The sequence below is a fragment of the Myodes glareolus genome, chromosome 4 (assembly GCF_982192425.1).
Source record: "Myodes glareolus chromosome 4, mMyoGla1.1, whole genome shotgun sequence".
Lineage (NCBI taxonomy): Eukaryota > Metazoa > Chordata > Mammalia > Rodentia > Cricetidae > Myodes > Myodes glareolus.
The window spans coordinates 36,203,994-36,228,866 of NC_142029.1; the positions used below are offsets into that span (position 1 = coordinate 36,203,994).

The 24,873-nt window shown below is 38.0% G+C and overlaps 1 protein-coding gene across 6 annotated transcripts in view; it reads right to left on the reverse strand.

The window, feature by feature from the left end:
* Mlip (muscular LMNA interacting protein) overlaps window positions 1-24,345 on the reverse strand; it is a 262,529-nt gene extending 238,184 nt beyond the window's left edge. For 2 of the 6 annotated variants that reach the window (XM_087905390.1, XM_087905384.1), the window contains exon 1: window positions 24,152-24,345. In XM_087905390.1, the coding sequence (XP_087761516.1) occupies window positions 24,152-24,220 (69 nt within the window). In that variant the 5' untranslated portion in view covers window positions 24,221-24,345. Of the gene's footprint in view, window positions 1-16,963; window positions 17,154-24,151 lie in introns of those variants that run through there. The other 4 variants (XM_087905393.1, XM_087905387.1, XM_087905395.1 and 1 more) reach the window with 4 other exon arrangements.
* Between the last annotated feature and the right edge of the window lie 528 nt (window positions 24,346-24,873).

Here is a 24,873-nt window from a genome sequence, read left to right on the forward strand (position 1 = left end):
AGTGGGTGAAGTTAAATGAATGGTGTAACGGAATCTTACTCAGCTCTAAGGGAGCACATTGCCATCCTACCCAGTCAGGTGACATGCTGAGCAGACACCTTAAAAGACAGTCCCAAAAAGTCTTTCATCGAAAATGTGTGTGTTGGATGTTTAACGCAGCAGTGCTCAGATTGGGACATGAGAAGTGACTGATCACAAGGGCTCACACTTCATCAATGGATTAACCAGTGCATGAATTGATAGCTGAGAGAAATGTTAGAAAGTGGGGTGGAGTTGAAGACCATGGTCACTGGGGACTTGTCCTTGAAAGGTACATTGTATCACTATCCTCTCTCTTTCTCGCTCCTTCTCTCTCTCCTCCCCCGCACACAAACAGAGAGAGAGAGAGAGAGAGAGAGAGAGAGAGAGAGAGAGCGCTCATCTGCCACACACTCTTGCTGCCATTGCCATGATATCTGTCTTGCCACAGGTACAAAGAAATGGAACCTGCTGACCTTGGATTGAAATCTCCTTTATGCTGAGCCTCTTTCAGGCACAGGGCCACACAGACAATAAGCTGATGACACCTTTATGCCACGACTCTATTGATGCAGCATTCTCACTAAGATATAATTTTAGCTTTTGAGACAAATCTGTGCTTCCCAGGAGTCTGGAGGTAAGGAACATATAACTAAAAGGGAAAGATTTGTGCCACGTGTCTGATTCTCTTCACTCTTTGTGATTTTATTCTCTGAGCCTAAACATAACGAGAGACATTGGGTGATTTAAGGTTATAGTTAGGCCACAAAAATTCTTAAGTTTCACATTTTCTTTATTCGGGTCTGTTAGGAAACAAACAGCCTGTAATTTCATTATGGGGTGAGTAATCACTCATTCACTTGAAACCAAATTCCAAGATCAGCCTACACCAGAGATCATTTTTGGATAAATTTTGGTGGTTTCATTCACCAGTGTTCATTTCGTCCTGTCTCTAAGCCTGAAGGATGCATTCACACCCGTGTTTGCACCATGCCAAGGGAGTTTGGTGTCTTTCATATTGAAAGACAGGTGAGATTCCACTTGGAGAGCAGTCTTGGTCATTAATGTACTTCAACAGCATTCGGCCATCTGAAATCCACACATTTATTCCTCCAGAGTGGCCTTACTTGTGTTTGTTTGTTTGCAAATGGCATTTCCCAGCATGATTTTTCAGAAGAGAGAAATTTAAAGTTCATAAAATGTCACCATACAGTTCCACACTCTCTAGCAAATTACTCAGGAAATGAAGATGAAAATCAAACTTAAACCATTTAAACATTTTATATAATTTGATCGAAAATCACCGATGATTTGTTGATACAGCTATACTCATACTTTTTAATGAGTGAAACCTTTGTCGTTCACAGATCTAAAGGCTGTCAATCCTGATTAGAAAAGATATATTAATTTTATAGATATCTCATGGTTATTATATGTCTTTATGGTTCAACTAAAAGAGGGAAAACACATGACAGAATTGCAGTCTCCTAGTGGGTGAGAAGTTCAAAATCTCTGTTATATTTGATTCAAACTTTCTTATATATATAAAAAATGGGACTATTTATACATGATACAAGAATGAAAAATAGGAAAAATGAGTATTTGTATATGACAAAGTTAATTTATTTGCTGGATAAAAGAAATCAGATTTTAAATAAAACAAAGCAATATAATATATGATATGTAGTATAGGTTATAGTTTGGTGAAAAAGCAAAGTGACATGGAAATTCTCAGGGTATTTGAAAGCAGAGTCAAAAGATCAGAAGAAGTGGTCTCTAGGCTTTCCCAATATATAGGTCAGTAACTATGTCTGAGGGAAAGTCCCTTTGTAAACATAGGTAAGCTTAAAACAAAAACACAAGGATGACTATAATCTCAGGAGAAAAGGCAATCCTTTAAACAAATTGAATGAACATAAACTATTTGGTAAAATAAGTTTTACTGTTCTTACCTTTCTTTTTTACCATAGAATACATAAGGCCCTACATCAACACACGTAAATCCAAAAATCATGTTTCACCATTAAGTCTTCTTTCAAACACTAAATGAGACGTTTCAAATATCTGCTTCCCTTATCTTAAACTATGTCCTCTCTTCCAGGAGTATTAAATATTTTAAACATATAAACCAGGAACTCCTATTATGAAATTCATAGCTTGCTCCCAGACTGGAGTCTGGCAAGGTAGCTGCTGTCTAGGGCAGGGCTAAGATGGTGTGCTCACGGTCTGGGGCATCCTTTTACTTAGGAGAACGCATCCTCATACCACATACAGGAAATACAGCTGAGCCTTGGCAACACTGGAAGGAACTGCAATCAAGGCAAGGCTGATACATACAAGAATGTTCTGGACTATATATGTGTTCATCTAGGTGGTTTCATATTCAATGCCACATTAAATGATAAATCTATTGCCAGTACACATTGATAACAATACCGAGTATACAGAAAAAACACTAAAGCTCACGAAAGAGAGGTTATCAGACATCTCCTAGCTTAGTGGCAAAGACTAGGAACCAATCTTAGACTCTGAATTCAGCTTAATTTTTCACCTTCATCACAATGACTGTATTGATCATTGCCCAACAATTTTCACCTATAAGAACTTAGAATCTCTGTTTCCAGAATATTCCCATGGCATATTGTAGCCTTTACCAGGGAACATTGTCACCAGCAAATATGATTTAAAACAAACACACTTCTGAAAATTGCTAACATTTCTTAATGACTAAGAGACTAATCTGCTTTTTAAAAAAATAATTCCTTCACTTCTATGTACAGCGCTAAGTCAGCACAGACATTTGAAAGTAACTAGAAATTTTTAAATGAACAAACTATTCCTTTCAATTTTTTCAAAAAAATATTAGCTCAATATTTATTCCATACTGTCTTTTCTATAAACTAAAATTGGTAATTTCAAAATATGGCTCTCCCATATTATGCATATACATGCTTCTCAATAAACTTACTGATATAAAAAATATATTCATGTATAAATAATAGCTTTATTTCCTGCAAGTTGCATTTATATGCTGCAAACTGATGATATATCTATCTACCACTACCCACCCATACACGTAGGCAGCACTAACTGACTCAATGGTTATTAATAACAATAGAAAACAAGATATGATGTTGGGAGGATGATGAAGCAGGATGCTTTTAAATGCTTTATAATGATTAATACTAGTACAGGAGGTATTATTCTGGGCAAAAAACAACTTCCAAAACAATTTTGACTTACCTCCTTCTTAGATGAATCATGAAATTGCAGGTGATGCCACTGAAATCGGAACTTTCCACAGTACACACTTCCAACAGTTACATAGCTACATAGATCTAAAGTAAGAGAGACTTCAGTTTCTCTATTCAACAGTTCCCTCTTACTGATGAGGAAATTGAGAGTTAGTAGGCAATGCACAGTTTTCTCAGCCATATTTGCTGGCGCCAAAGCCTTCTATCTTCTTACAATATCACTTTGCATGACTCAATGAACAGCAACAATAAAAGGTGAAGGATTTGAATAACATTTTTAAAAGTCCTTGGTAACCTTATGACACAAAGGAAAAATAACTCCATTTGTAATTTTGAAAAAGCATTCCATACCTTTGACTAAACCAACACAATGTTCAGTTCACTGGGAAGATGAGAGATTTATAGCTACTTAGCCGTAGTCCTCATCTTCTTTTCTCTCAGTTCTCATTAATAGGCAAAGTCAACAATACTTGAGGAAAACTGAGATGATTTCCTTTTCCCTTCATGGTCGAGAACACTATGTCATTAGCCCTGTAGCTCTACAGTAATAACAAAGAGATCATTTCCTCTCTCCCACATAAAATATAGCATGATATTATGGACTGGCATTTATCTACCTTAAAATTTATAGGTTAAAACCTTAAAATGCATAATTGTCATTAAGAGATTAAACAAAAAAATGAAAGACACCGAGTACAAGGATTTCTACTTTCTCTACTCTGTTCAACATAGTGCTTGAGTCTTAGCTAGAGCAATAACACAAGAGAAAGGAATAAAGTTAAACAAATAGGAAAAGGGGATATGAAAACATTCTTTCATACACGTAATGACCAAATACATAAGAGACCTTCAAGGTGCCACCAAAAAATCCTCAATGCTGATAACAAAGTGGCAGGAGTCACAATGATACAAACTCAACACATATTTTTATTGTGAGCCTAGCCTTTTGTATGGCTGAGATAGCTCTCCAGCCCATCTTTCATCATCAGACCAGTGACCACCAGCCCCACTGATCCCAACTGCACCTGGAGGGAGAGTACCAGTGACCACCAGAGCCACAAGTTTCAACTCCACTAAGAAGAAGAGGTCCCAACTGCACCTGGAGGAAGAGTGATCACCTGAACTACAGGCTCCACCTGCACCAATTGGAGGGAGAGATGGGGAGACAGCAATGTAAGAATGCATTCAATAGCACAAAGAGCAATACAACACCACCAGAAATTAGTGTTCCTACATCAGCAAGACCTGAACAGCTCAAACAGATGAAGCAGAAGAAAACGACCTTAAAAATAACTTTATGAAGATGATAGAGGCTCTTAAAGAAGAAACAAAAAATTCCCTTAAAAAATGGAGGAAAAGACAAAAAAAATTGGAAGAAATCAATATCCCTTAAAGAAAGCCAAAAATAAAAACCAAGAAAAAAAATCAAACAAGTGGAAAAAAAACAGTTCAAACAGTTTGGGACTTGAAAAATGAAATAGAAGCAATAAAGAAAACATAAACTGAGGGATTCTGGGAATGGAAAATCTGGGTAAGTGAACAGGAAGTATAGATGCAAGCATAACCAACAGAATACAAGAGATCTAAGGAGAATCTCAGGAGTTGAAGATAAGAGAGAGGAAATAGATTCAAAGCAAATGTCAAATCCAACAAATTAACACAAAACATCCAGGAAATCAAGGACAGCATGAAAAGAAAAAACCTAATGATGCGGGATTCCCCTGTGTTCTGTGATCGGCATTAATGAATAAAGAAACTGCCTTGGCCTATTGATAGGACAGAACTTAGGTAGTTGGGAAAGATGGAACTGAATGCTTGGAGGAAGAAGGGTGGAGTCTGGAGACACCATGAAGCCACCAGAGACAGAAGCTCAGAATTTTACCCAGTAAGCCACTGCCATGTGGCAATATACAGATTAATAGAAATGGGTTAAATTAATATGAGTTAGTCAATAAAAAACTAAAGCTAATGGGAAAAGCAGTGATTTAATTAATACAGTTTCTACATGGTTATTTCAGGGCTAAGCTAGCCAGGTGGCAGGAACGAACAAATATCAAAATTACACCAAAATTCTCAATGGGAACTCTGAAAGCCAGAAGGTCTTGAGCAAATGTGCTGCAGATACTAACAGACAATGGATGCCAGCCCAGACAACTATATCCAGCAAAGCTTTCAATTACCATGGATGGAGAAAACAAGATATTCCATGACAAAACCATATTTAAACAACACCTATCCACAAATTCAGCCTTACAGAAAATACTGAAAAGAAAGCTCCAACCCAAGGAAGTTAGTCACAACCACAAAAACACAGGCAACAAATAACTTCATACCAACAAACCCTGAAGAAGGAAAACACATAAACACTGCCACCAAAAATAACAGGAATTAATAATCATTTGTAATTAGTATCTCTTAATATCAAAGGATTGAATTCACCTATAAAAAGAAACAGGATAACAGAGTGGGTACAAAAACAAGACCTATCCTTCTGCTGTATACAAGAAACACACCTCAACCTCAGACAGACATTACCCCAGAGTGAAGGGTTGAGAAAAAATTCCAATCAAATGGACCTATAAAAAAAAAAAGCAAGTGTAGCTATCCTAAAATCTAACAAAATAGACTTCAAACTAAAATCAATCAAAAGAGAAGGAAAAGAACATCTCCTACTCATCACAGGAAAAATTCATCAAGATGAAGTCTCAATTCTGAACATCTATACTCCAAATACAAGAGCAACCACATTTGTAAAACAATCATTTCTAACGCTTAAATCACACATCAAACTACACACACTAATAGTAGGAGACTTCAACACCTTACTTTTACCAATGGACAGGTCAGTTAGACTGAAATTTAAGAAAGAAAGAAGGGAACTAACAGATGTCATGACTCAAATGGACTTAACAGACATCTATAGAACATTTCACCTAAATATAAAAGAATATACCTTCTCAGCACCTCATGGAACCTTCTCTAAAACTGAACACATACACAGTAGCAAAACAAACCTCAACAGATACAAAAAAATTGGAATAAACCCCTGTATTTTATCAGATCACCATAGCTTAAAGTTAGAATTTAACAACAACACTAATTATAAAAAGTCTACAAAGTCATAGAAATTGAACAAGGCTCAATTGAATCACCCCAGGTCAAGGAAGAAAGAAAGAAATTAAAAACATCCTGGAATTCAATGAAAATGAGGGCACAACATAACAAAACCTATGGGACACTATGAAAGCAGTGCTAAGAGGAAAGCTCAGAGAACTAAGTGCCTACTTAAAGAAAGTGGAGAAATTTCTCTCACGTTAATGACTTAGCAACACATTTGTCAACTCCAGAACAAAAAGAAGCAAACACACCCAGGAGGAGTAGATGACAGGAAGTAATCAAATTGAGGGCTGAAATCAATAAAATAGGAACAAAGAAAGCAATACAAAGAATCAATGAAACAAAGATTTGGTTCTTCCAGAAAATCAATAATAAGTTAGACGAACCCTTATCCAAACTAATCAAAAGGCAGATAGAAAATATCCAAATTAACAAAAGCAGAAATGAAAAGGGGGACATAACAGCAGGCACTAAGGAAATTCAGAAAATCATTAGGTCATACTTTGAAAACCTGTACTCCATAAAATTGTAAAATCTAAAAGAAACAGACAATTTTCTGGATAGGTACCACAAACCAAAATTAAATCAAGACCAGATAAACAATTTAAATAGACCTATAAACCCTAAGGAAATAGAAGAAGTCATCAAAAGTCTCCCAACCCAATAAAGCCCAAGGCTGAATGGTTTCAGCACAGAATTCTATCAGAACTTCAAAGAAGAGTTAATACTAATACTCCTTAAATTGTTTTACACAATAGAAACGGAAGCAACATTGCCAAACTCTTTTTACAAGGCTACAGTTACATTAATACCCAGACCACACAAAGACTCAACTAAGAAAGAGAATTACAGGCCAATTTCCCTCATGAACATTGATGCAAAGATACCCAATAAAATACTGGCAAACTGAATCCAAGACTACATCAAAAAATAACCCACCATGATCAAGTAGGCTTCATCACAGAGATGTTCAACATACAAAAAAACAAAAAATCTGTCAATGTAATCCACCATATAAATAAACTGAAAGAAAAAAACACATGATCATCATGATCATCTCATTAGGTGCTGAAAAAGCCTTCAAAAAATCCAACATCCCTTCATGATAGAGGTCTTGGAGAGAGCAGGGATAAAATGAACGTATCTAAACATAATAAAAGCAATATACAACGAGCCAACAGTCAACATCAAAGTAAATGGACAGAAGCTCAAAGTGATTCCACTAAAATCAGGAACAAGACAAGGCTGTCCACGCTCTCTGTATCTATTCAATATCATTCTTGAAGTTCTAGCTAGAGTAAAAGGATACAAATAGGAAAAGAAAAAGTCAAACTTTCGCTATTTGTGTATGATATGATAGTATACATAAGTGGCCCCAAAAATTTTACCAGAGAACTCATGCAATGTATAAACATCTTCAGGAATGTGGTAGGAAACAAGACAAACTCAAAAAGTCGGTAGCCCTCCTATATATACAAATGATAAAAGGGCTAGAAAGAAATCAGAGAAAAATCACCCTTTACAATAGCCATAAATAGCATAAATTATCCTGGGATACCTCTAACCAAACAAGTGAAAGACCTGTATGACAAGAACTTTAAGTCTCTGAAGAAAGAAATTCAAAAAGATTCCAGAAAATGGAAAGATATCCCATGTTCTTAGATAGATAGGATCAATATAATAAAAATGATACTCTTACCAAAAATAATCTACAGATTCAATGAAATTCTCATCAAAATTCCAACACAATTCTTCACAGATCTCGAAGGAACAATACTCAACAGCATACGGAAAAAGCAAAAACCCAGGAGAGCCAAATAATCCTGTACAATAAAGGAACTTCTGGAGGCATCACCAAGCTCTAGTATAGAGCTATAGTAATGAAAAAGCATGGTATTAACATAAAAACAGACAGGTGGACCAAATGAATAGAATCAAAGACCCTGATATTAATTCACACGCCTGTGAACACCTAATTTTTGACAAAGAGGCTAAAATTATACAATGGAAAAAAGAATGCATCTTCATCAAATGGTGATGGCATAACCAGATGCCGGCATGTAGAAAAATGCAAATAGATCCATACCTATCCCCATAAGAATACAGTCCAAAAGCAGCAGCCTACAGAATGGAAAATGATTTTCATCAACCCCATACTGGACATAGGACTGATCACCAAAATATATAAAGAACTCAAGAAACTAGACATCAAAATACCAAATAATTCAATTAAAAAAGGGGTACATATCTAAACAAAGAATTCTCAACAGAAGAATCTCAAATCACCAAAAAGACACTTAAAGAATTGCTCAACATCCTTAACCATCAGAGAAATGCAAATCAAAACGACTCTGAGATACCATCTTACACAAGTCAGAATGGCTAAGATAAAAAAAAAAAACAAAAAAACAAAAAACCACTGAAAACATCTTCTGCTGGGAAAGGTTACAGAGTAAGGGGAAGATTTCTCCAGTGCTGGTGGAAGTGTAAATTTGTCCAGCCTCTTTGGAAATCAGTATGGCAATTTCTCAGAAAATTGGGAATCAGTCTACCTCAGGACTCAGCAATACCACTTTGGGGAATATACCCAAAGGATATACAATCATACAACAAGGACGTTTGCTCAACTATGTTCACAGCAACATTACTCATAATAGCCAGAACCTGGAAACAACCTAGACGCCCCACAACCGAAGAATGGATTAAAAAATAGGGTACATTTATACAATGGAGTACTACTCAGTGTTAAAGAACAACAACATCTTGAAATTTTCAAGAAAATAGATGGAATTAGAAAAAAAAATCCTGAGTGAGGTAACCCAGACCCAGAAAGACAAACACGCTATGTAATCACTAATAAGTGAATATTAGACATGAAGTAAAGGATAACCAGACTATAGTCCATGACCACAGAGATGCTAGGTAACAAGGAGAACCCTGAGAGAGACCTACCTGAATCCCCTTGGGAGGAGGAAATATAAAAGATCTTCTGATTAAATTTGAAGTTGGGGGAGAGGGAGTGGGGAGGAGATTATGAGGGAACAGGACAGTTGAGATGGGGTAAGGACAGAGAGGGAGAGCAAGAAAAGAGATATCTTGATTGAGAGAAATATTATGGGGCTAGCAAGAATCCTGGCACTAGGGAAATTCCCAGGAATCCACACCGCAGCTAAGACCCTAAGCAATAGTGGAGAGGGTGCCTGGCCTTCCCCTGTAATCAGATTGGTGACTTGAGGATTGAAGAGCTCTTCTGGCCTCACTTGACTTGCCTTGTTTTGTTGACTCCCAGGGGAGGCCTGTCCCTTTTTGAATGGAGATGAAGGAGAAGAGTACAGGGGAGGGAGTAAAAGAGAGGTAGGAAAAGGGAATGGGGGAGAAAGGAGGGAGGAAAAACTGTGGTCATGTGTAAAATAAATGAAAAAAATTAATAAAAGGTTTCACTAGTCTTCCTATATACCAGTGGCAAACATGCCAAGAAAGAAATTAGGAAAATACGCACATTCACAATAAATAAATAAAATAAAATACCTGGGAATAAGTCTAATCAATAAAATGAAAAATATCAAAAAAAAACTTAAAATACTGAAGAACGAATTTGAGGAAATACAAGAAGATGAGACGATCTCTCATTTTCATGGTATGGAAAAATAATTAAAACAGCTATCCCACCAAAAACAATATTCAAATTCAATGCAACCCAAGCAAAGTTCTAAGGCCATTCTTAACAGACATAGGATATCCAGAATTGTATATGGAAACACAAAATCCAAAGGATAGCCAGAACAACCTTGAGTTAAAGAAATACTGTAGGCATTATCACCATATCTTATCTCAAATTATAGTACCTAGTTATAGTAATAACAGCACAGCACTAGCATTAAACCAGACATAGAGTTGAATGAACAAAAAAGGGAACCCAAATATAAGTCCATGCAACTATGACCACCTGATTTTGATTTTTTTTGTTTTTGTTTTTGTTTTTGTTTTTTGAGACAGGGTTTCTCTGTAGCTTTGGGCCCTGTCCTGGAACTAGCTCTTGCAGAACAAGCTGGCCTCGAACTCACAGAGATCCGCCTGCCTCTGTCTCTCGAGTGCTGGGATCAAAGGCATGCGCCACTACTGCCTAGTGACCACATGATTTTTTTAAAAGATGACAAAAACACATACTAGAGAGAAGAAAATCTCAATAAATGATACCTGGAAAACTGGACATCATCAGGTAGAATGAAGCTAGATTCTTTTTCTTTAAGATTAATTTTATTTTTAATTATGTGTATGTGGGTATGTGCACATGGGTGTAAGAGCCCATAGAGGCCAGAGGCACTGGCTCCCTAGGACCCGAGTTACAGGCAATTGGTGGCCAGGAGATTGGGAAATAAACTCAGGTCCTCTCTATGAGCAGTACATGCTCTTAACCATTGAGACATCTCTCCAGCCCCAAAACTATATTCTTACCTCTCCCTGTACAAACTCAACACCAAATACGTCAAAGACCTCAATATAAAACCAACAACCTTTAAACTGCTAGAGGAAAAAGAAGGGAGTTTCCTTCAACACACAGGAAAAACTTTCTAAATAGGACTCTGGTAGCACAAGAAATAGGTCCAATGATTGAAAAATGGGGCCTCACAAAATAAAAAAGCTTCTGTACATCAAAGGAAATTCTCAATCATAACCTCATGTTGGAGATACCACACAACTTGGCTGGAGAATACAAAGACACCAAGCTGAGACTGGACTGGAAGCTTCCTTCCTACTGACTAGCTTCCATAGTGCCAGAAGTTGCTCTGCAGGAAGTCGGAGGAGGGGATCAGTGAGCAGAAGTCTTCCCCAGCTTTCAACCTTGCATGCTACAATGTCAGCTACAAAGCAAGAGGTGCTAAGTTGTACAATAGTGGTGCAGTTATTGATGGGGGTAACAAATTGATTTCTAATCATTCTTGAGCCCTGCTCCTTTAGAAGAGAGTTCATGCCTGGTCCTGTAGACTAGATCAAAGTCCTAGGCTAGGGAGGTCCTAGGAATGAGGTGTGGTGAGTCTGTGATTTTTGTTTTGATGAAGAAACATGTTGTCAAACAGCCTCTTAAATGTCTGTTTATATCCATGGACTGGTGCTGCCCTTGCTGTAATTTTAAAAATGTCCCTTTGCAGTGAGCAATAATCAATGCATAGATTTGAGGCTGGCCAAGAAGTTGAAAATAAGTGGCTGTTGAATGTTCAGCACTACTGAGGACACTCATCACACTGCGCAAAGTTTGAGGAACACTGCACAAGGTGTGGTGTGGGAGGTGATGTATGTTGTGAATGTGGTTTATTGCCTTTGATTAATAAAGAAGCTGCTTTTAGCCAATGGCTTAACAGAATAAAGCCAGGCTGGAAGCACTATATAGAGAAAGTACGCAAAGTCAAAGAGATGCCATGTAGCTGCCGCCAAGACAGACGCCAGATGGAACTTTATCTGGTAAGTGACATCCATGTGACAATACACAGATTAATAGAAATTGGTTAACCTAAGATTTAAGGGTTAGCCAGAAATACACTTAAGCTATTGGCCAAACAGTATTGCAAATAATACAGTTTCTGAGGGATTATAACGGGTCTAAGCAACCAGGAATAAACGAGCAGCCTCCAACAATAAAGAGGGAACAGAAATAATCTAAGAACTGAATAAATAGTAACGCAATAAAACGTTGTCTTACAGGTATGACATGGCCATGGGAGATATGAAATCAAAATTATAAATGTCTCCAAAGGGACTATACAAGCATGAGCCTGTAAACTTTCAGTAATGGATGGAGAGGGGAACTCATGGGTGTTCCCACACAGGGAGGAGCAAATAGCAGTCAAGTGCTCCTGAAGAAGAAGTCGTTGTCTTGAATGATATAGCCACAGATGGCTTACTCGTGCTCCAGCAGAGAGTATCATATTCATGCCCACAAGAGTAGACCTGGTTAAACCCAGTGGGACTCTAAGCAATCATAATCATCATCATCACCATCATCATTATCATCATCATCATCATGAAAATGAGATGGAGACTTGGTAGGAGGAAGGAGTATGATGGAGAGGGAGGAGTAGCACCAGAGAGGGAGGAAGGATGAGTGTGATCAAAATATATGACATATGAATATGAAGTAGTCAAAAAAACAAATTAAAAATTTTAAATACTATATATGAAAGGCATAAAAATATCTCTGGTGATACTTTTACACACTAAAAAGTCTCACAATCTCTTTACTTCATTGTTCTTTGTTCAGAGGTACTGGCAAACAAGTAGAAACTGCTATGTCCCTCTTGTCATACTCTGGCTCACTTTCACATAACTCTGTGGCGGTGCGACTGCCAATGCTAATAGCCCACAATGCTGCCAACATAACAGTTGCTGCCATCAATCCAACAAGGTCGCCGCAGGCTCTACCACACCACAGCATCAAGCATACTTGGATTCTGGCTCTTCATATCATACGAAGATTCTGTGAAATACAACTCAACTCGTATTCATAATCATGACTGGAGAGCTGAGTTCGAAATCAGCCAGACTGAGAAGGCAACTGTCATACTTGTGGATCATTACATTTCGTGAACAAAACCCTTAGTATCCCGCCTGTCTCTTCCCGTGGGGTATGTCTCTGCCTGAGAGACTCCTCAACATCCTTTGAAAACTGTCCTTGAAATGTGTTAAACTACCAGCTTTTCTTATGTGGCTAAAGCCTGAGAATGTAATTTAGACTTAGCTTGGGGTCTCCACAATGTATCAAATTATATATAATCTAATATACACACGTGTCCACACATGCACTTAGGCATATACAAAGCCATGCAGCTCAAAGTTTTAAGAGTACCATTCCACATTCATCTGGATGATAAAGTACCAAGAACATAAGTTCCCTGACCTTGAGAAGCTTGCAGTCTCCAGGTGGCCAACCTTGCAAAGGCACAGCACAAATGCACTCAAGGCTTCTATAGACCTGCTGTCAGATGAATACAGCACCAAGTCTCGGATGGCCTTGAAATCGCTTCCGATACACTTTCATCAATCAGCACAGTCATAAAATACGAGCTTATTACCAAAAATGAATCATTCTCAGCTATTTGAAACTTCAGTAAAAGTGAAAAAAATAAAACTTATCCCACTGAATTATCCTTATATCAACCTTTAAGATTATAGGAACCAGAGGAGACAAGGACACCAGAACACTGTCCACAGAACCAACTAAGCAGAGCTCATAGGGGCTCATAGAGACTGAAGTGACTGTCGGGGAGTATATAGGAGTCTAATCTAGAACCTCTACATGTATATTATCGTTGTGTAGCTTGGGTTTTTTTTGTGGGACTCCTAACAGTAGAACTAGGAATGTCTCTGACTCCTTTGCCCGCTCTTGGGACACTTCCTCCTACCGGGTTGCCTCATCCAATCTTGATAAGAGAGTTGGTGCCTAGTCTTATTACATCTTGCTATGCCGTGTTCCGCTGATATCCTTAGGAGTCCTGTTCTTTTCTGAAGGGAAATGGAGGCACAGTGGATCTTGGGGCTAGGGAATGTGAGCGGAAACTCGGAAGAGTGGCAGGAAGGGAAATTGCAGTCAAGATGTACTGTATGAGATTTTAAAAAAATCAATAAAAAGAAAGAAAAGAGGAAGAAAAGATTGTAGAGTTTGGCAAATAGGAATGTCCTGAACAAATACGTTTGTGGATTTGCATGGTAATATCTGTGACATGGCTGATCTATGATGCTTCTACTTTGCATAAAAGCTGTACTTTCTAGCAAGATAATAAAAAAAAGCATAGTCTAATAACCCATGCCTCTAAATTTCCTTAGGTATTGGCATCATGGATCAGCAATTTTCTACTGTGTTTATTATTTTTATGAACAATATCGCATAAGCATTATTGCAATCAAGTATATATATAATGCATTTTGGTCATTCCCACCTCTTTCCCCAATACTTCCAGATCCATCCCCTTCCCCACTCACCCAACTTGTGGATCTCATTTTTTTTCTTATCATATCAACTATAGTTTATGTTAGTCATATACCCTTGGGTATGTGGCCTTCACTCAAGGGTAATCTACCCATCAAAGATTACACCCTTTTAAAAAAATAACTATCCTTCTCCCAGAAGCTATCAACTGACAGTAGCTCTGGATGTACAAATCCCATCTCAGAAATAAAAATATCATAAAAATAATAATAATATTTCACCACCAAAAAACAGAGATCCCATAGAAACAGCACCTAATGAAAAGGCATGGAAGAGCTTCCAAAGAATTTAGAGAATGGCTAAAAATTCTACAGTCAAGCAACTCAAAGCTGACAAAGAGATGGATAAAATAGGGAAGTCAACCCAAGACATGAAAGTAGAATTTAAATTTTTAAGATCTACATATTTTGGCAAGCCATAGTTGACACAATGGTTTCACATAGTGCTGTGAGTGCCAAGGTCCATGTGTGTTGCTTGACCAAGACTAAGTCTAAATCATTTGTAAAGAATAGAAATTTGCTTTCTCACAGTCCTGAGGTTTGTAGTTCAAGATCAAGTCACTGAGTACTTTAAGTCTGGAAAAGTCTTGGCTTATTTTTTTAGTAGAGATGGTGACTCCCATGTGTCCTTGCATAGAGGAAAGAATAAATGGAAAAAACATTTGCTCTGTCCTCACACAGAGAAAATCAAGCTCCTATTCTCACTCATTAGGTCTCCAACCACATAACTTAGTTATCCTCACTCCTAGAGTATACCAGTACTCAATAGCTCCACATTGACTAGTTTCAACATATTAATTGAAGTGGACACGTTCTGACTATAACATCTCCTGACATAGAAGAAGAATATTATACAAGCCAGACCTAGTGACACACACTTTAATCTTAGCAGTCGGGTGGCTAAAAGAGGAGGATGTGAGAGTCAAAGCCAGCCTGGGATATACAAAAAGTTCTAGGTCAACGTGAGCAACATATCGATATTCTACCTCGAGAAACAAACAAAAATCTAAACTTAGAATTTTAAAATTGCCATGAAGCACTCAATCACCTATTGATTGCAAAGAACATTCAACATGAACAAAACATTGAGAAGCAGCTTTAAAAATGATTTCAGGCAGGTAGGAAGATGACTCAGTGGTTAAGGGCATGTGCTGCTCTCGCAGAGGACCCGAGTTTCGTTCACCGTGCCTATACCAGAAGGACTCAAAGTGCTAATATCTCCAGATCCAGAGGAACTGATACCCTCTTCTGGCCTCTGAAGGCATCTGCACTCACATGTATTCACACACACACACACACACACACACACACACACAAAACGTTTCTTAAAAATAAATCAAGGAGCTTCTGGTCCAAGACATCTGATGGATGAAGTAGGTATCTCTTGGCCACTCAGAGGAGGTTTTAAAATCAAACTCACAACCAAGAGACCTGGCAGGAGAAGAGAATCAGTATGAGAAAAGCATGCTGTAATTTTCTGGGGAAAGGAGTGTATGTGAGCTGAGGGATGAAGCTGAGTTGAAGAAAAAGATCCTAGTGGGTGCCTTCTGAACTCGGAGGGTGCCACAGTCAGGGAAAGAAAATCCCACAGAGCCTCCACTATGATGCTAAAGTTAGACAAGAGCTCTGTGGGAGTCTGGGGGGAGTGCCTCATTCTGCACCTCAGATCAGTAGTAGAAGTAGTCAGGAACTAAATAGACTACAGACTTGCCAGCTGTATGAATTAAGGAATGCATACGGATGGATGGGTGGATGGGTGGATGGTGGATAGGTGGATGGATGTACCTACAGGGGAGCAGAGCAGACAGCCTGAAAAAATCTATAGGAATTCCCAGCTGAGAAACTGAGCTCAAACTGAAAAAAAAAAGTCAGAATGGTAAAGATTTTATTTCACTTCCCACAGGCTAAAGAGAAGCCCACTCTCTGCAATAAGCTTGTTAATTCATGCTGACATTTTCTGCCTTCAGCCTCACACTATGACATGATGTCCCCGGAGAAATTATTACAGGCTTGAGAAGCAATCCTACTGGCTCTCTGATCTCCTAAGATGAAGGTTATCAAGTTTGTACTTAAAATCATGATCCCTAGATCACTGTACCCTGATATTTACAAAGGCACAAGGCCTATTTTGGAGAACAAGTTGGGGAGGTGGAAGGATGTTCCCCAGAGGCTACCCATGCAAGGAAACGCCCATTAACTCAGAGAGCTCATGAAAGGAGCCTCGGGAAATGTTTAGGTAGAAAGTATTTGCAACAGGCCAGCAATTAAACCACAGCTATCTTCCAGAAAGTCTCTGGAAATCATCTTGTTTCCATGAAGGTCATGTAGCAATGTAATTCCACTCTGGCGATAATCTATTCCTCATCCCCAGCCCCTTTGGGAAATCGTGCTTGGGGCTGAACTTATACACAGTTGTAATCCCCACGGTGAAGACTTGCAACGCAACCAACGTATTCCGCCCCCCAAACTGTGTGCTCTAAATGTCGCTTTGAAAGCCGAATTAACAGCCTGCAATGCATCCGTCTTGCTTCTGTTTTCGCCCTCACACGCAGCAACATCAAAAGAGCCATTCAAACAGCCCATCCCGGACTTACATTATCAGCAGACACTGCTTTAATTAGCAGTGCTTCTCAAAAGGCTGGATGGCTTCAAGAACTGGATTTGAACCAGAAAGCAGAAATCTGGATCCTCATCAGTTTCTTAACTCGCCCTGGGTTCTAATAGTCCCCAACCCTCGCTTTTGTCAACGGGGGTGAAAAAGGAACGCGGAGCACTGACCAGGATTTCAGCTCCCTTGAGCTCCTCCGTTTTCTACGTTTTTTTTTTTCTTTTTTTCTGAACCTGCTGTGATGCAGAGGGGCTAAAATTAAAGCAGCGAGAGAGCGAGCTGAGATATCTGTGTCAGGTGCCCTGCAGGGGCGGCGGAAACTACAAAACAGAATGAGTCACAGCTAAAGGGGCCATTTTGGAAAGTATATTTAAAACAGGTATCTATATGTTCTTGGTTTTCATTACTGATAAAGCCATAATGTTTATTATAAGAAAATACTATACTTCCTATACAAATATCAAGACTCTGAAATCTCTTCACTTATTCCACAACATTCTCCCATGATCAAATTCCTGAATCGTTATTGCTTCTCAGTTCAAAAAAAAAAAAAGCAAAAATACTGAGCTTTAATACATGAATATTGAACTGCAAATTCCATACTTTAAAAGAACTTCATCAAACAGCAATACTTCTACCAACACATTTTACATATAAAAAAACATACTTTCTTAGGATCGCTTATATTTGCAAGGGATTTACTGACTCCACAGTCAGAGGACGTTTTTTCACACACATGAAATACTACACAGTTCAACATTTGAAAAACTAATCCAACCACTCACTTTGTAGATAAGGAAGCCAAAGGCTAAACGCTTTGTCAAAGGTCACAAAAACACATTATTTTTTTTCTAATGCTGGGCTCCTTGAGGAAACCCACCGTCTCTGCCGCTTCTTACAAGCCCTCACCGCCATCAGCACATATGCACCCCAGGGTCATATGCAGGCCTAACTGTGGGTTTTGATAGACAGGAATGGGTGGGACCACATCAACCAGTTCATGGGTTCATCATTTTCCAGTCTCCGGTTCCTTTGCAGGTGCACAGTAGGACCTCAGTTCTCCCCGCCTTCACGGTATGTCTCCACCCTCTCTTGTTTACTCAGTGTCAGGGGATCTTCAAGGTCGTTTATTATTTATTTGTTACTGTCTTTAAAAGAGAAGGGGCTAGAACTATGTCAGGATAGGATTGTTCTTATGAAAAAGAAATGTGCGGAAAACGCAACTCTCGGTTTCTCCAAACTGTGTGCCGCTGTACCTTGTCACCTGGGGTAAAGCCAGAATTCCCTGAGTGCTCAGAAGAGAGATGGGAAGTCGTGGTTTTTCAGAAAACTGTCTTAACCAGTGAACTCTCCAGTACCTGACGCAGAAGGTACAATCCTACAAAGTCTTCAGTGGATTCTCAGAGAGGTTTTGTTTTCCTGAGAAGTAAAGCCAAATAAATTACTAAATAGCAATGAATAAGCTAGCCACATCATTCCTTAAGATTCTGAAGTAACAGAGGTCCAGAATCCCAGAGAAACCTGCCCTGAAGCTCCTCTGTGTGCACACTGGTTGAGGGAGAGTTACTGAGGAACTTTCTGGAGCATTTTGCCTACCTGGGTTTTGAAAATAATCGTTTCCAAAGAGTATTTTGGATATAGCCTTATTATAGAGTGCTGGCACTCTTCGGAGCAAAGAGGCCAATAAATAAAAGATACACTGATAATTGAGCTATCCTGAAAGGTGTGCCAAGTGGAAGAGTTAAATGCACAATAGGGCAACCACATGTCAATCATGCTAGAAAGCCCACCATTGCCCATAAGACACAAGGGGGGGGGGGGGCTAGCAACCCCGCAAGGGAATTGAGGTGTAGGTACAAATTAATTCACACTCAGTAAGTGATCAGACAGAATGGCAACTTCAAGGCAACTTCATCAGTGAAATCACAGCACGTGGCACAGCAGGAATCATTTGTTCATGTTGAGTAGTGAAGAAATGAATGAAATAAGATTTCCCAGACAAGTAAGCCCATACCCGTGCATAGGAAAGTTTTTATCTTTCCTGTATGTTGACCACCACCAAAATCAGCTGGTTATAAAAATCCAATAATTGTGCGACTTTACATTCAGAGACTTACCACTCTTTCATTATAGAAATTCTCCTGTAAGGAATACTGTATAAATCAGAAGCATTCATGCATACTCAACAAGTAACACAACAAAAAATAACAGCAAAAACTTTTTATCACCTGTCTTCAATATTGAATACTTGATGCCAATTAACTCTAACAAAACATGGTTAAAAAGAAAAACAAATAAGTAAATATTGTGGGGAAATAAGCTACTTCATGAAACCCTCTATAATTGCCCCATTGTTCTGGCAAGTAATTATGGACTTGCTACCACAAATCCATATAAGAAACTGGAATGTCTGTGCTGTGTATGCTTAGAATACTTCCAAGCTACTGAAATCTATGCTCATTATTCATAATCCATTTAAAATAATTAACGCTTACTAATCGCCTTAAAGACAGAGCATTTTGTACATTCTCTCCACCTCATTCAAGAAAGCCATTCAGAACCACATACTGATTTGAAATCGCTTTTCCTGGGAACATTTCTACCTGTGTTATATAGCCAACAAAACGCAATGGCATCAGGAATTATAACAAAAGCATTAATTCTATACTTTTCTTTTTGCTAAATTTGTTCTTAGAAAGTAACTAATTTTCCTTCTACTGATGGAACTATGACTTTTACTTAGAGAGCTAAATTTCTCTAGGTTATCGCAGAATTTTAAAAGCACAGCCCTTTACATTTTACATTTTACCACAATGATTAATATTTTAATTTTGTTTATTTTCACTGTATTCAAAACTAATCAAAATGAACTTCTCTCTATACTCAAAAAATATTATGGGATAATCATATGTTGTTGGATAAGCCATTTTCAAAATTCAAAATAAGTCAAACATTAAACATGAAAAGTAAAATTTAAGTTTTCAACTTCTTATGTAATATTTCCTCTTAGAATTCTAATCATCAGATGCCTTATTTGCCACCTAGAGAACTCCTTTTCCTTAAGGAAGCAATATTTACAACACCACAAAATTGACTACAGTCTCACCCTGCATCTAACAAGTTTCAATAAAAATAATTAAAGCAGGCACTTTCTTGTTATTATTTTACGATATCATTGAACTTTCAATACTTGAGACAATGAGATTATGTTTTGAGACACTTCACAATAACACAATCGGTATTACTGGATTTATGTGTAATGTTTAGTTGGTTTCAACATCTCTTAAACCACCTTACGTTAAAATGCCCTAGGGTACATTATTATTTTTACTATGTCAATGTATGAATAGTTTCTTTTCATTTCAAGATTTCAATTACTATAAATGTGAGTAACCTCTTTGTTGATGCACTTTAGTCTAAATAAGAGGTATTTTAAAGAACAGCCAGGATATTTTGCATTGGTTTTACTTATTTATTAAGACATAATAAATAGAAATTAACACTTGTTTTTAAACTATTCCAAAATTTACTTTATTTTACAAATTTTGTGGCACCTATCTGGAAGTTACTGTTATACAAGATGCAAGTTATATATAAAGTAATATATAAAAATCAAAAGACTAACTTACATGCTAACATACATGACCTCATAATTATATTCCAGAGCACATGGCTCCTCAGAATATTCAACTGCCTCTACAAGCATGTTAAGGCATGTCACACTCATCTGTGAGCTTAAGAAACACTAAACCAAGCCCCAGTGTACCCCACAATGTATGTTACATACAATAAAAGTCTCAAAAGTACATTCCCTAGAGTTTTCTGAATGTTCTGAGAACAGCCAGAACACTTTTGGAGGAAGTCATAAAAAAATTCAGTTCCTAGGAACACAGTTAAGGGTGCACAGGACAAGAAAAACAAGAATTCATTCATCACTAACATCTGCGGTAGCGGAAATGACCATGCTGAAATATGTCACAAATACCGTCCCACAACCCACACCATAGTCCACAAGCCTTAGATTTAGTGTAATCTGGCTTTGCAGGTTCAGTGATTGAGATATCAGCTTCATAACTCGTCTCTCAAGGACTAGGAAGGTACCTAGAAATCCATGCGAACTGATTTTTCACTACGATGTTCAAAAGCTTGATATGGTATCCACCTGGTTATGAGTGACTTCACTCAGCACTGACAAATTTAAAAATCTTTGAAATATTTGAAAGAAAAGAATGTAGCTCCCAAAAGTCTTTACTTTTAGTGATCAAACATCAATAAATCAGGGCAAAAACAAAAATTAACATTTAAAAGCATATCGAACCATATATATGGTTCAGTGGATAAAAGGGTGGCCAGACTAATGTAACGATTGGAGATCGGATACCCAGCACCCGCACTAAAGCCAGACAGGTGAGTCCCCTGCCTATAATCTCAATATGTGCAGGGGCAGCAACAAGGAATCCCTAGAGCAGACTGCTTAACCAGATCAACTAGAGTCAACAAGCTCCAGGCTTAGCTAGAGAGTCTACCTCAATAAGTAAAGTGGACTAAACGACTCAGAAACAGATTCAACAGCAGCTTTGGCCCTCCAGTTTCATAAAAAACACAAGTACATGTGCATCCACACACATTTGAGCATTTGAACATGCATATACACACATGCACACATACACACAAAAAATAGTGGAAATTTAATTCCTTCACCATAGGATAGCACATAGCTAGGACCACCACTTCAGTTCTGTTTGTCTCTAGTAGAATAAATTGATGCCTTTCGAGATGCTGCAGGCTGTTGATTTTCTTATTTATTCATACAGATATTAACTTAAATTTAATAAATGAGGCTGTGTGTGCTGCTTCACGGCATGATGCATATTGCAACATTGTTCATTAAAGTCTAGAGAAATGCAACTTTAAGCAAGGTGCAGATGAGACTTTTATAAAGTACACATATTAAAGTGTTTTGGCAGCAAAATATACTCTCCTTTAAAAATCATAATTTAAGAAATATTGCTATTTAAAATAAACATGGTGAATAATTTTCCAAACAAAGTTAACTCCATATAAAGTATGTTTAAACTATTTTAGCAACCTAAATAAATATACTGAGTTATGTTTACATTGACAAAGAAAGCAGTGGGCCAGTCACAGATGTGTTTGGATGCATAGGCACAAAACAACTGTATGTCCATTGTGTTTAGGTTAATTTTTTTCTAGGATATATTATACATTTCTCAGTTCTCCTATGCAGAAAACAATAAGCATGAATTAGTCTTTTCTTGGTATCAGTACCATCAGGATCCCAGCATCTGAAAGGTGGCTAACATATATAGTTTGCTATGCTGGCCATGTCAGTTTTCCCTGATACTAGCCTTTGTGCATTCCTTCCTTCCATGGGGGTTGTCTCTGCATCACAAGCTGAATTCTCCTGTGCTTTCTCTTCCCTCCACTGCCATACTGTCCTCCTGTCTTCTGGAAATTAATCAGAGACAAGCCTGAGGCCTCTGCAGCCGTCATGTTCATGAGTTGTGGGACAGCGGCTTCCTCTAAGGAGATACTTTTTGCTCACTTTTAGATTTATAGTTGGTTTCAAGGTAGAGTGGGGCATGCACTGACCTTCCAGAAAGTGAAACGTTAATGCATCAAATCATGTCAAATAATAAGAGATCATTTTCACTTTGTGCATTTGCCCCAAGTCCACTGTGCTTATTTGTAAAACTACCTCGGAGTTAGAGTAGACACTAGTTCACAGCAAGACTCAGGTCACATATTTTTATCAGGATGTGACAACACTCGGCATTTACACTTACAGTATCTGGATTTTCCTTCTACTTTGAAATGAATTTCAGTGGTCTCTTTTTATAATTTGTTTGTGAGTGTGTATATAACATATAAGTGTGCACATGTATATGTGTGTGTGTGTGAGTGTGTGTGTGTGTGTGTGTGTGTGTGTGTGTGCTATGTAAGTGTGGTGGGGGGGGGTAAGTATGTTTTAGCTAAGTTAAGCCAAACCAATGTGAAAATGGAGTAATGCTAGAGACTTCCTGTATACTCATTGTAGCTTTTAATCTTCACAAACCCTTCAAACTAGTTATTACTGTCCCCTGTCTTGTAAGCAAATTAACTGGGGTTCAGAAAGATTGAACAAAATCCCAAAGTTTTCCGTTTGGAAGTTGAGTAGCAAGAATTTTCATGCAAATATTTCTAACTCAAAAGCCCTAGTTATTTCTATAATATCTGACCTTTCCATAAAGTCAAAATGAAAAATACTCTGTGGTCATTATATGCTACACAATGTCCACAATTATTACTCAAAATGAGGACAACCTGAGTCCTTTGAGAACATTTGTATTTCATCCAAAGTGATTTTAAGATCTTGAAATTTTAAAATTCTTCAGGAATATTCAAGTCGCAATTTTCTTCCATTTTTAGATTTTAATATCAGTGAGAATATATAACCTTAACTTCAGATACCCCGAATAATATGATCACACAAGTAGGGCCTTATCAGAATCTTAAGGGCTTAACTTTGAGCTTCTCTGTTGCTGTTAAATAAGGCATGCATGATTCTAACATTTGCTTTGTAACCATGGTAAGCTTGCACGCAGAGTTATCCACTGAAACCCAGTAGGTGGACCATGTGTAGCACATTATACTGGGGGAAAAGTATAAGTGACTACAGTTAACTGGCAGTTAATTGCTTAGCATCCAAGTAATGCTGCTTTTATATCTTCTATAGAACAAAAAGAAAGAGATCCAAATTTTTATAATGAGTAAACTTTAACCTAAGTTCATAAAACTCAGGCCGTAAGATATTAAAATGTTCTACAGCACTTTCCTTTGTGAATATTTGCTGCATTCCCCCAGGAAACTGGCCTCTGAACACCAATCACTCTGTGTATCAACAAGCACAGTAAAGGCTCAGGGCAAAGGACTCCGGCTTTGAGAGAGGAGGGAGACGTCATTCAAACCAAGTTTGCCCACTTCCCAGGAATGAAACTTTCTGTAGAAGTTTATTACATCATTTTCAGGAAAACTAGAGGACTCATTAATTTCAAGATTATTGACCAGTTCAGAATGGAAACTGAGACAGGGTAACAATGTTTCTAATCTGTGGCAGCTGCCCTTTCACCCTGCCAATTTTAAACCTGAGTTTGTTGAATCCCCAGCGTCTTACCGTCACTTTCTCCTCTAAATTCTTGCTCTTCTTTAGTGAGCTTCCTTGTTCATGCTTTTCAAATTCCATGCTGAAAGAATGAGAGAGAGGGGGAGAAAGAGATCGAAAGAGAGAGCGGTCCAGATTCGGTCTAGAAAATGATTTGACATGCTTGCATGTTAGATAATGCCAGGCATTCCACGTTGTAAGAGCCTAGGACACTATCAGAAGCCCTGGCGATAATTTCTGGTTAGCTAGTGTTTCCATTTATAGATGTTCAAACCCCATAAACAGAGCACTGAAGAGAAGTCAGGCAGCTGGCCCTAGATAATGATAAATGTCACTAAACATGAAAGCAACCCTTCAGCAGGAGAATATCCAACAAGTTTTGCTGCACCGAACACAGAAAGATGTTCATAATAGGCAGTTTTGCCATAGATTTCATCAACTGGAACAGAGTAAAATATACTCCAGAACTCATCTTTATGAATCAATTTCAAAGGACAAATGTGACGGTGATAGAACAAACATGACTGGGCTAAGTTAGTCCTTTCAGGGTCCAGTTTCCATCCTAGCAGTGTAGACACATATGCTTCCCTCTGTAAATAAAACGAAACAACTCTAATGCTGCTTAGAGAGGAAGAGTAAATGACCAATCCAACTCGGAAAGACACACAATGTGGAAAGTCAAGTGGTATTGCCAGGGTCCTTCTCTGAAAACTTAACAAACTATGTTTAGAAAT